This window comes from Anabrus simplex, chromosome 5, assembly GCF_040414725.1.
Source record: "Anabrus simplex isolate iqAnaSimp1 chromosome 5, ASM4041472v1, whole genome shotgun sequence".
NCBI classification, from domain to species: Eukaryota; Metazoa; Arthropoda; class Insecta; order Orthoptera; family Tettigoniidae; genus Anabrus; species Anabrus simplex.
This window is the reverse complement of record NC_090269.1, coordinates 409,509,085-409,521,821: the sequence shown is the minus strand read 5'-3', so window position 1 is coordinate 409,521,821 and position 12,737 is coordinate 409,509,085. Positions and strand designations below refer to the sequence as shown.

The following is a 12,737-nucleotide window of genomic DNA, read 5'->3' as shown; positions in this document are numbered from 1 at the left end:
AAATATTCAAACTTAAGAAGGCGTTCCCTCTTGGGTTATTTACACTATCTCAGATTTAGAGAGGCGTTTTCTCTCTAATTATTTCACTTTACAATTACACTAATCACTTTACACACAAATCTATTCAACATAGGCATACCCAGCTGTAATTCTGTTTGTTTGTCGAAAATTAATATATTCAACTTGCATCAAATTATGATATAAGTTTGCTAGTATCGTATGAACTGAAATAGGCAATTTACACTCCCAATCCTTTGAAAGTCGCGTTACAACACTACCTTAAGTTAAACGTTGCCAAATATGCAGTATGATAAACACGCTCATTTCATTAGGATTTTTATCAACACATATATCAGGACATTATTTACACAACGATGTTACCTATGGACAAGCATTTAGCGACTTCAATACCAGACATCATAAACAAAGTATTATAGCACTACCTGCAACAAATGGACAAGAATATATACATTTCACATACACACAATGAGTCCCAGATGGTACAAGCCACCCGCTGTTGGTAACAGTGAACATAAACTTTCACTGTCTCCTGGAACGAACTCAAGATCTTCTGAGACGGGGTATATCTAATCTGGAATTCCCTGTACGCTATAAGTAATTAAGGAAAGAAATTGGAGGGATCCTTCCTTTAATGCTCATCTGGAATCTCTGCGACGTTGGCTCTATTTAAATTAACACGCGTAATCTCTGTGCCGAAAAGGAAAGAAACTCGCCACTTGTATCTGTTCTATTTCACTGAAGAAAACGCCTTCACTCCCCCGTTTAAAGGGGCTCGTAAAACTCCAGCTGTGAGCTGCCCGTGACACACTTCCAAAGAGCGGTCCACTAAGCCTTCTCGGGCAATGGCTTCACGGCAAATAATCTATTCACTTCTTTCAATACTGGCCACCAGGGCATCACACAAATCTCGGCCCTATATCCGGCCGTAATCAACATATTCACATCGCGATATGCGCCTCGCGTGTCTTAATGACAGATTCCAAGGGAACTTCACATTTCCATTTCACACTATATATTGTGGCTACAGCCTGTTCAGCCATTTCATTTCCTCTCGGTACATTGGCCACGATGCAAATTTAATGATGATCTCCTGCCACCAGGGTCCAAATTAACTTGCGCATTCGCGAACTAATTAATAGGTCGAGATATATACCCCAATCTCATGCTCCATTCGTTGTTCCAGCAGTTTTAATTTCTAGTAAGGAGGATTTCCTAAGAGCTTGTGAAGTACAGAAAAAAATCAGTTACTGAGATATCTTTGAGGACTCCTATTGGCTGTAGAAAGATGATAACTGGAGTCGTTTACGTAGAATATTTAAGCCCTTTTACTTGATAGTACTTCACACTTAATTAATCTGAGGTCCTTAAATTTATGTCATGCATTATCAAACCCTTGTAAAAAAAAATGGAAGTAAAATATGGTCGTTCCCAAACCATGAAGAAAGTATTCTATAAAAGACCCAAATAAAAATGAAATTATAATTATTATCCCTCTGAAATGGCGTGCTTGCAGTCTACGTTATATCTAAGTGAAAAATCTACATATTTACAATGGGACCCGACCTTCAAAGATATTAATACTTGGAAATGTACTCAGCCTTCTGGATACCACGTTCACAGCTTTACAGGAGGGCACTCCATGGACTTAGACTGCTTGCATCACGTCATCGGCGATGTGAAGACCCATGATGACTTCCTGGCAGGTCATACACATGACAGCGACGTTCCAGAAGTTCTCGGCTACCAGGCGAAATTCCGGCAAACAGCTAGATGACGCATTCACTCCGATACACAGGCAAAAGTCTGGCATTCAGCTGGACGTCGGCGTTCACTCCGGCGTTCTCGTAGACATGTAAATGAGGGGAAATTATCTCAAGTGAATGCGTTAGTTTATTACACACCACAATTTGGACATATGGTTGGATTTGCTCAATAGCACGAGCATTCCAACCCAATGTCGGTAATGTCCCAGAAGCCCGACATTAGTCCCTTCTCATTTATCTATTCTTCTTGTAGGCAGTGATTATAGGCCCAGAAATTTCACTAGTTTCCCTAGAAACGACAGTGGTTAGGCCACTAATGTATTAGCATTCTCGTATTCATGATACTAGTTCAGGCCTGTTCTAATGCACTTAGCCGTGAGTCGAGCTCTCAACTGTACTACGGATTACTTTAACGTGGCGCTGTCCTCAATTAGGTCTACACTGGGCTGTTCACTGACTTTCTTGGTAATTCATATTGATATCAAGCACGTTCGCTCCCCCCACTTTGCTAAGTACGTCCCTATATATGTTAACTGAGCCGTATTAACTTAGACACATAGGAGGCTCGATGTACGACCTCTTTTCTACACACGGACATCGGTTATTACGGTTTCGTACCGTTCCTATTTATTAATTTGCGGCACACTGTACACGATAACATCTCACTCAGAGGGTGATTATTTCCACATACTCACAGACTTTAATGAATCACTGCATTACACTGCTCAAATTACAAGATTATTTCTCCACTAACGACTCACACACAAACCACGACGAAATACTACCGTACTGGCGCTACACTGCAAATGCACTGGGTAGTGTCTCCTTCTCAGCTCTTGAATATATAGGCGCGCTACGCTAGAGACCCGAATGCTGAGGGTGGGGAAAAAATGCAATAGTTTCTCACACGTTGGTCCGTTAATACGCAACGTACAGTGACGAACAGGGTATCGAAATGTAGCTCCTGTATTCCCATCTCCACTGAGTGACTGTTATTAAAATAACTTCGTAGGTTCTGAAGCAATCTTAAAAGCGTCCTTTAGTCTCTGGCGGTGAATGATGACGAGCACAGGGGATTCCTTGTGTTCGCTCTCACGGTTAGGGTCCAACATCTGTTAGTCATTAAGACGCGCCCTTGTTTACAGCGTAGTTACCGCTCTGTCAGTTAAGTAGAGCACTTCTCGGTCTCATAATTATGCGTAAAATTCCCTGATTCAAATGAATGTTTGCGCTTAATTATCCATTGGGTATTTTGCGATTTATAAAAATTAACAGAAATAAAACAGTTGAATGCGTTAAGTTGGCAGTGGTGAATAAGCGAGGAAAACAGGGTATAATGTTAGTTTTCACGTTGGATGTACTATCTGGGCTCAGCTAGTGACCTAGATTCTTTGTCACGTGATAACGCGTATCGTTTCATCTCGCTCGCGGTGGGAGTGAGAAAACTTCGAGTACAAGCGCTCTTGCACCGCCTTGCTGCTAATTACCAGCAACTAGAGCTGGGTCGCGCGACTCTGGATATTGCAAATCGAGTCCTGGAGCGGGCAGAAAAATTCTAACTTGGGCAGTTTTTATCGTAGAATGACGCGGAAAACGGCATATTTCATCTCCTGGTTATCATGACATACCATAGGTGACGTTGTGAACCGTCACATTACCTACCTGTTCTTTTCCTAGCCTTTTTTTAAATGATTTCATAGAAATTGGAAATTTATTGAAGAACTCCCTTGGTAAGTTACTCCAATCTCTAACGCCCCTTTCTATAAATTAATATTTGCCACAATTTTTCCTCTTGAATTCCAACTTTTCTTCATATTGTGATCTTTCGTACTTTAAAAGACGCCACTGAAAATTGATTGTCTATTAATGTCATTCCTCGCCATCTCTCCGCTGACAGCTCGGAACATACCACTTAGTCGAGCAGCTCGTCTTCGTTCTCCCAAGTCTTCCCAGCCAAAACTTTGCAAAATTCTTGTAACGCTACTCTTTCGTCGGAAATCACCCAGAACAAATCGAGCTGCTTTTCTTTGGATTTTTCTGGTTCATGAATCAGGTAATCCTGGTGAGGGTCCCATACACTGGAACCATACTCTAGTTGGGGTCTTACCAGACACTTATATGCCCCCTCCTTTACATCCTTACTACAACCCCTAAACACCCTCATAACCATGTGCAGAGATCTGTACCCTTTATTTACAATCCCATTTATGTGATTACCCCAATGAAGATCTTTCCTTATATTAACACCTAAGAACTTACAATGATCCCCAATAGGAACTTTCACCCCATCAACGCAGTAATTAAAACTGAGAGGACTTTTCCTATTTGTAAAACTCACATCCTGACTTTTAACCCCGTTTATCATCGCGCCATTGCCTGCTGTCCATCTTACAACATTATCGAGGCCATTTTGCAGTTGCTCACAGTCTTGTAACTTATTTATTACTCTATACAGAATAACATCATCTGCAGAAATATTTCACTTCTTTACTCATATAATTTATATATATAAGAAAACACAAAGGCCAAACAATACTGCCCTGTGGAATTCCCCTCTTAATTTTTACAGGGTCAGGTAAAGCTTCACCTACTCTGATCCTCTGAGATCTATTTTCTAGAAATATAGCAACCCATTCAGTCACTCTTTTGTCTAGTCCAATTGCACTCATTTTTGCCAGTATTCTCCCATGATCCACCCTATCAAATGCTTTAGACAGGTCAATCACGATACAGTCTATATCTGCTATATCTTGTTGAAATCCTACGAGATGAGCTTCAGTAGAATAACCTTTCCTAAAACCGAACTGCGTTCTTTCGAACCAGTTATTAATTTTTCATATATGTCTAATATAATCAGAAATAATGCCTTCCCAAAGCTTGCATACAATGCACGTCAAACTTACTGGCCTGTAATTTTCAGCTTTACGTCTATCACCCTTTTATTTTTACACAGGGGCTACTATAACCCTCCATTCATTAGGTATAGCTCCTCCAACCAAACAATAATCAAATTAGTACTTCTGATATGGTACTATATCCCAACCCATTATCTGTAGTATATCCCCAAGAAATCTTATCAATTCCAGCCGCTTTTAAAGATGACGGAGGGAAACCTAGAACTTGTTACTGCTGGTTGCTTATACCTCTCACAATGAATTATAAGGTGAGGAATGAGATGAACTTGCAATTTTCCACACATACTTATAATATAACCATAGAGGGTTTCTTCACGGAATAGATCTATTTATGAGACGCTTGTGAATCATTTGTTCGTAGATATTAATGTTAAACATTCAAATGACTTTAGGATCAATTTGTCAGTCATCCACTTGATTAAATATCTTTTCACAGAATAATATCTCCTCCTGTCTGGAGGATCACCTAGTTATCAACCTGCATGGAAGTTATATCATAGATTCAAACGTTGTAAACTCTCGCATAATTTAATGGAAATAAATTTCATTGACAAATATATTCGTGCGTTGAGAGGTTCGGATAAATTTAGTAGTTGACGCGCAATGCCCTCCAAATGATTTCTTGAAATCACTGATATTCTGCAGACTGTAAGGTAATATTTTAGTTTGTTTAGGCTAGCAACATCAGTATTATACACTTCACTGCCCAATTATAGAACAGTTTAACATTCTTTTTCTCAATAAGTCTATATATATAATCAACTGAAAACTGTCTATTTCAATTACGACAATGGGAATGACCCTTCTCCGTTAAATAATGGGATCACGTTTTTCTCAGCGGTCAAGAAGTGTTCAGCACAAATTTCTCCAGCTATTCAATGGTATAATTGACTTGCACCTTAGGCTACTCCTTTTGTTGTTAAAGAATAACCATGTCAGGTTTTAACGGTACGTTCAAGGAAACTATCGATCCCTTCATAACGAAAAGGTCAATGCTATTTTGAACAGAGGATGAGGAGACCATAACATAGCGAATTACAAAAATTTGTCTGCCATTTCAAAGTGGAAGGTGTGGAAATCAAATAAAAATTCCGTTCACAAAGCAGCAACAGGACAACCCTTGCATCTTCTGGCTGCTGCGGTGCTTAGCGGAATGGAGTTGTGCTGGAGTGAGTGAAGGATATAAAGAACAAACTGGCAGCCTACCGCACGCAAATATCATATTATTTTTAAGGAAGGAATGTGAAATCTAAATCAAGGACGTTAATCGTTTGATAATAACGCAAGCATTATTCTTCACACATTTCCCTAATTGTTTGAAGGTAATATTTCACAGGCACTTTAAACTCGGGAGGTCTCTCCGTTGTGTAATTGGCTGCGAACCACGAATATTTAATCATGCCTTTGAACCGTGGGGAAGAAAACTGAAACTGAATGAAGGATTGCATTTGCAATATGCTTTTTGTCCTATAAACATCAAACTGAAAGTCTTCATAAGTCGGCATAACGTTAAACGGCGATACAAGTTCGTTGCCGGAAGGAAACTTATCCAACGACTGTATTTTCCCTGTGGTGCCGGGAGGACTGTGTAGAATTTCTATACTGACTCCTGAAAGAATACCTCCAAGATAGGTTTTATCACCATAAATAGTCTAGGAATATAACGGTAACAAACATTCGTCTTCAGTGAATGGGAAAGCAATATTTAATTCACTTTTCCCCATTCTCCCGGATTTTGTGGCCGTTCTAATTATATTTTTGGCATGAAATATTTCTTCTTCTGAAACTCTCGGACCGAAAGTGCCAGTTGTCTCCTGTAGAGCAATGAATAATATCCGGAAAAAGACGACAGGCCATACTAATTGTAGGCATAGCTGTATACGAATGTGTTAGTGCTCTATCTGATTGAGCAACTCCTTATGTATATTTCTCATTAACAAACGATAGAGTCCTTTCCGCTTTAATTTCGCGCACGAAACCCATCTGATTTGCATTGTATACTGAAAAAGTGGTGTAGTGTAAATGTCGCTCTGTAGATGCTCACACAAATTTCTTTGCGAATTTATCTTATTCCTCCTCTTCTTGGAGATACGCATAGGATATAAATGACGTGATTTTTCTACTTTCTATTCATTACTTTTTCTTCAAGCGACTCAGGCAATCAGTAGATGCGCTGAAATTAGTTTATCCCATTGAAATCTCTCTTGAACGTTCCATGGCACACAAGTCCATCGCAAACATTCCGCTTCAATCGTCTTTCTTCCGCAAGTGGAGAAAATATATTTTTATACATCAATTCTCCGTGTTGTACCGGACTTACTGACATAGATTCTAACACGTGCACAGTTTCGTAGTGACGTCACCTTAGGGAAAATTCTACGAACAGTGGTTAATGAAAGCCGCTTCTAACACCTTACTTAAAAATAACTTTACAGCTTCCCTCTTGTAAGCAAGCTGTGGACTGAATAGATAGCTTGAACCGGTAGATTTGGTAGTTGACTGCGGTGTCTCTTCACTGGACTGACGGGAATCCGACTCGGGGCTCGCTCGCACTCGGATCCGTAACACCTCTTGTACCTGGCAATGGTGTGCTACCTTCTGTTTCAGATAATGCTGATGTGGTGTCGCTGCTTCAACCGCCCCTTTCAATATAATTATTTATATCCAGACACGAGACCGAGACAATGCTGGTACCCATGGGATATTTTTCAATTAGATACATTTCGTTTTCTTCCAAAGTTATTTCACGGAAGGGGATAAATCTTTTCCACAAAATAACGTAATACATACAGTACCGGTCAGAAGTTTAGGACCACATAAAGAAATCACGACATGTCATCTAGAACCTAAAATTGTGCCACGAGATCTCTGTAATTTTCTTTCTGAGCCCTCGCATGTAATAGGATATATGTCGCCTGATTTCATTGAGTGAGTCGAAATAATGTGGAAGTTATGAATTTTTAACTCTTGGACGGTCACAACAAAAGATCAAAAATTTTCGTTATATAATGTACTGTACACTCTAATTGGTTGCAAGTATCACCGCCAAGATTTTTTTGTAGACTTAGAGATAGGTGGGGGCCATTTTAGTATAAATATAAAACTTCCGAAAATATGCGGCACCTTTTTTTGCGGTTTTATTTTTTTTAACCAGCGCCAGAATGGTTGATTTTTCTTTACCCTTGCCATGTATAGCCCAAGGTCTCAGGACGAGCTATCGGCATGAAACTTCTCTTCCCTGATAGTTCCATTTGCACTTTGTGGATGGCAACCAAGAACACATCTCTGATGACGATAACTCACACCGAGACCTATGGCAATCACAAGGAAAAATTGACCATTTTAGAGTTGATTTGAAACAAAAAAAAAACCGCACAAAAGTCGGTGCCGCATTTTTTCGGAATTTTTCTATTTATACCAAAATGACCCCCGACTATTGCTAAGTCTATAAAAGAATCATTTTGGTGATACTTGAAGCCGATTAGAGTACATAGTACATAATATTTCCGAAAATGTTGACTTTCTGACGTGACCTTCCAACAGTTAAAAATGCATAACTTATACACTACTTGGCGTAAATCACTGAAATCAGGCGACGTATATCATATTAGATGCGAGAGCTCAGGAAAAAAATACAGAGGTCTAGTAGCAAAATTTTAGGTTGTAGATGGAAGTTAATGATTTTTTAATGTGGTCCTAAACTTTTGACCGGTACTGTACTCTAGAACATTAGCCGGATTCATGACTGCTCCCTCTCAAAGAACTTGTGTTAACTGCCTGGCACAGAAAGCTCAAGGTAACGCTCTCGCTTCAGCTGGTCACCAGAGCTAACCCAGTCCAGCTATATGCTACCACATGCAATCCTCTAAGATATTTCCCTGCCGATTTCACGACCTTACGCCTCGAAATAGCAGCTTGCTTTTTGTGCTTCGCTTTTTACGGTTCCGTCATCTTCTCTTCCAAATTTAAATGTCGGTATCGATATGCAATTAACGATAGTTCCCTTGTAAGATGTAAAAGAATAAGGCACTGAACGGACGAATGAATAGCGCAGTAACTTCTGAAAACAAAGTGTTGCAAGTACAGTAATCCGTTATCTTTTCGAGTTATAGATATTCTTATCAAGATTCGAAAGGCATCAAGACGTACAGGGGTACATTTGTCATTTTCATTGTGCAGTACATTGAAGGGATTGAATAAATCTCCAGGGATACTTTTGTATCATCGGTTATTCCTCAGTAATAAATAAATGACAGATGTTACGAAACTTTCTAGCCTTATAAGTCAGAGTTTATATCTGTAGGTGTCTCCAGCCGCTATACTGATTTCAACACAAGGCGTGGCACTGAGGCGACCATTCATGTGCGATAGCGCGCAGGTTTTGCAGCTGTTGACCTGCTCACCTGCTCACCGGACCCGACGGTTCAGGATACCTACATACGGAGCATGCGGAAGGAATCAGTTTTCAAGACAGGTGAAACTACGAACATTCCCGAATTTCACGAGAAGAAAGCGTCATTTCTTGTGAACTTACAACAACGTTAGTTCATTAATATCCTCAATAACCTTCGGAAACGCTATGAACAATGTGTAATAGCACACGTTTGGAACACATATTGTAATTTACTGTTAGTCACAAGAGCCACGTAGCGTACATTAAAATATCGCTATGTGATGTGGGAATGGTAGAAGACAATGTTAAGTTCGTACAAGCTAGAAATTTTCGTCTAAACATTTCTCCGTTATGTCTGTGATATTGTGTAATACGAGGGTGAGAAAATATCAGTTTATCAGACTTCAATTTTAGTTTTTGAATTGTCTTCGGTAACATCCTGTTAAGTATAGGGGAGCTTCTGGTAATCTAAAAACAGTATTGAGAACAACAGAGAAAGCTCGTTGCCTGTGTCATATATTTTTATAATACATTTTTAAGTGTAAATTTTTTTCAGTGTAGGCAGAACATTAAAAATATCTAAAGATAAAGGAAGCACATGGATGCTGAATCCAATCTAGAAGCTGATCTGTCCTGGGATTGTTTTATGAATTTTTGACTGAGAAATTAGAAGATGCAAACACAGGCAGGAAGATTGAATTTAGTTCATTACAACTCGACCTGAAATGTATTAATTTATGAAACAATGTTGTCATATACAACAGAAGAATTCAATTTCATTGAGAATGTGTAGTATTAGACCATACTTAAGTATGAATAGACAACACGTTAGATTATATAAAGGTATTCGGGAGATAGTGGGTTCGAATCCCACTGTTGGCAGCCCTGAAGATGGTTTTCCCTGGTTTCCCATTTTCACACCGGGAAAATGCTGGGGCTGTACCTTAATTAAGGCCACGGCCGCTTTCTTCCCACTCCCAGCCCCTTCCTGTCCTATCGTCGGCATAAGACCTATGTGTGTCGGTGCCATGTAGGGCAAGTTGTAAAAAAAAGATTATATAAATATTTACTAGTTTCCTTTTGTCATTATTAACAGCGCATCTTTAGATATTTTTAGTACATGCATTCTAGTTTCAAGTGGATATATTCATATAGATTTTGCAGTTTATAATGCGTACCGATCGACCACTTTGCTACATATGTCAGGTGATGATTGTTGCTTACCGACACAATGCGGTGACTCGTCTCATTCTTTCGGCTGCGTACCGTGTAACGGAGGGACTCGCCATTCATCGCTGAGCAGAATGTTTCAGATTCGGCTGTATGCACCAGGCACGCTGGCAGCAGTAGAAGAATGAAGTTGGGAATGGTGATCATGCTGTTCATGTCTTCTTGAATGTTGCCTTACGCCTGATTAACAGAAAATAGAACAAATTTAATTATTAATTATATTCACCAACAATTGTTATAGTAATATTAGTACCAAAGTTCAAGAGCATCTTAATTCCTTAAAAAGAATGAATGTATATTACAGGAACGTCCAGTATATCAGTTTATTTTAATTACACTAAGTTTCTGTAGATGGTTAATTCTATTTGATTTTGTTTGCTGTGTCTTACATTTGGTCACCTTCTCACTAATACTTTTTATAAAGAATTAAATTGCAAATATTGTTTTCTATGCCCAACAGAACATGAACAAAACTAAAGTTAAAGGGGGCACATAGATGCTGAATCCACTCTAAATGCTGATCTGTCCCATGAATGGTTTTCTACATTTCTGACGGACAAATGACAATATTCAGACGCGAGCTGCACAGCCTGCATGGGCATTGATTCTTGCTATTCCCAAAACACAAATTGATCTAGTGTGAGCTGTACAGTCACATAAAATAAACAATTGTTAGTGAAGTCGAAATCTCAACTCAATTACAACGCAGACCACAATGTTACTGTATCACTAGAGTAAATGTGTTTTTGTTTAAGAACGAACATAATTAAATGGTACATTTTAGTGAACATTTCTTCGAAATTACACCATATCCACCGGGAAAGAACATTTACAGATACTGATGAATGTATTATGAACTTGTATTGCGAAAGTAATGAAGAACAGCCGAACAGTAGAGATAACGCTATTGTTCAGGAACAGGCAGTTAGAAGTGCGGCAGAGAAATGTCTTCGACCTCATAATGCATTGAAGAATTAAAGATATTGGAAAGGTAGAATTTTATACTTCTATTTCTCGAAAGTCTACGGAAGACTGGATGAAGAAACTACTCATGCGTGAGTTTCAAATGCTTGGCCGTACCTGCGCGAAGGTCAAGTAGATTCCTTCTCACTCCTTGATCTTTTATGACCTGTGTCAGTGCAACTTAAAACACACACAATTGTAAAAAAATTTAATAATTTTATGCACGTGCATTATTATTGTTTTTTTGAAAAACGACGTCAAAAAAGTTATAGGGAATAAAATTTACAAATATTTATGTCTTATACAGTTTTTCCATACCGACCGCAATAGAATGTTCATGAATTTATACTTTTCATTATTAGCCCATGTCCACGCGAAGCATTGCTGTGGACTATGAATAGAAACTCTCGCGCCATTTGTATGGAAGTGAATTGGGGAAACCACGGAAAAATCCGCAGGAGACCCGACGTTGGAGTTCGAACACTCTCGCCTCCCGAATTCAGAACTCTGCTCAACTGCCGTAGCGCGTTAACAAGCCTGGCCAATGAATTTTGGAGTAAATTATTTTATTCTTCTTCTTCTTATTCTTCTTATTATTATGATTATTATTATTACAAATTATAAATTATCCATACCTGTATTTGAACGTACAGTTCCTAACACTGATGAATACTTGGGAACTCGTGGACTAGTATCATCGTGTTGTAATTTTCTAGCATAAATAAGGAGTCACTATGATCGGGGAATCAGTGAAGCAGCTCTCAGTGGCTTGCAACTCTCTATGTTTAAGCTTATCGAAGGCGGTCAAAAGGTCAAATGTGTTGACAGTTGAGACAGAATTACGTAGTTACGGTATGTAGCTTAACAGACGACTATGATACCTTATTAAACTGCTTTAGTACCATCTCGGGCCGCACATTGTTCATAATATTTCTGAAGATTATTGAACAAATTTATGAATAAAAATTGCTGTAAGGTTTCAAAAGTGACGTGACCTTCTCACGTACTTCTGTAGTGCCCCATATGTATGGTAGCTATGTGGGGTAGCGATATCCGGGGAGGTCTGACGGATATGGAAGTGCAGTTCCGCGGGAAATTATGTGACCTGGAAAGGGTCGGTGTACAATGGTAAGTGGCTCCCCAGCGGTAAGGGGCTCTAACATATGTTAGCGAAGTCCATTTGTGGTGACGATTCTTGGGCATCCTGTTGCCGCCATTCTTTGCCAAAGGACTGATCCACTACCACTTAACTTGTCTACTACGACTAACATTGTTCTGTTATCCGGTGACTCATTATTAAGTCGCTCCTCGTGCTTTCCTTTGATGTCCTTATGTCATTATGCTCCAAGATGAACCAATTCCCGTAAGTTCTGATGATCATAAGTCCAGAAATCAGTACATCATGGTACGTCAAACCCTTAGGTACAATAAATAAATACTTCGTTGTTGAGG

The 12,737-nt window shown here is 39.2% G+C and overlaps 1 protein-coding gene across 2 annotated transcripts in view; it reads right to left on the bottom strand.

Annotated features, from left to right (window-relative positions):
- The window catches only part of LOC136875019 (hemolymph lipopolysaccharide-binding protein-like), a 61,236-nt gene extending 49,225 nt beyond the window's left edge, over positions 1–12,011 (bottom strand). For both annotated transcript variants that reach the window (XM_067148737.2, XM_067148738.2), the window contains exons 1-2: positions 11,921–12,011; positions 10,317–10,502 (exon numbers count right to left, since the gene is read on the bottom strand). In XM_067148737.2, coding sequence (XP_067004838.2) covers positions 10,317–10,478 — 162 coding nt within the window. In that variant the 5' untranslated portion in view covers positions 10,479–10,502; positions 11,921–12,011. The remainder of the gene's footprint in view (positions 1–10,316; positions 10,503–11,920) is intronic.
- Positions 12,012–12,737: the final 726 nt, after the last annotated feature.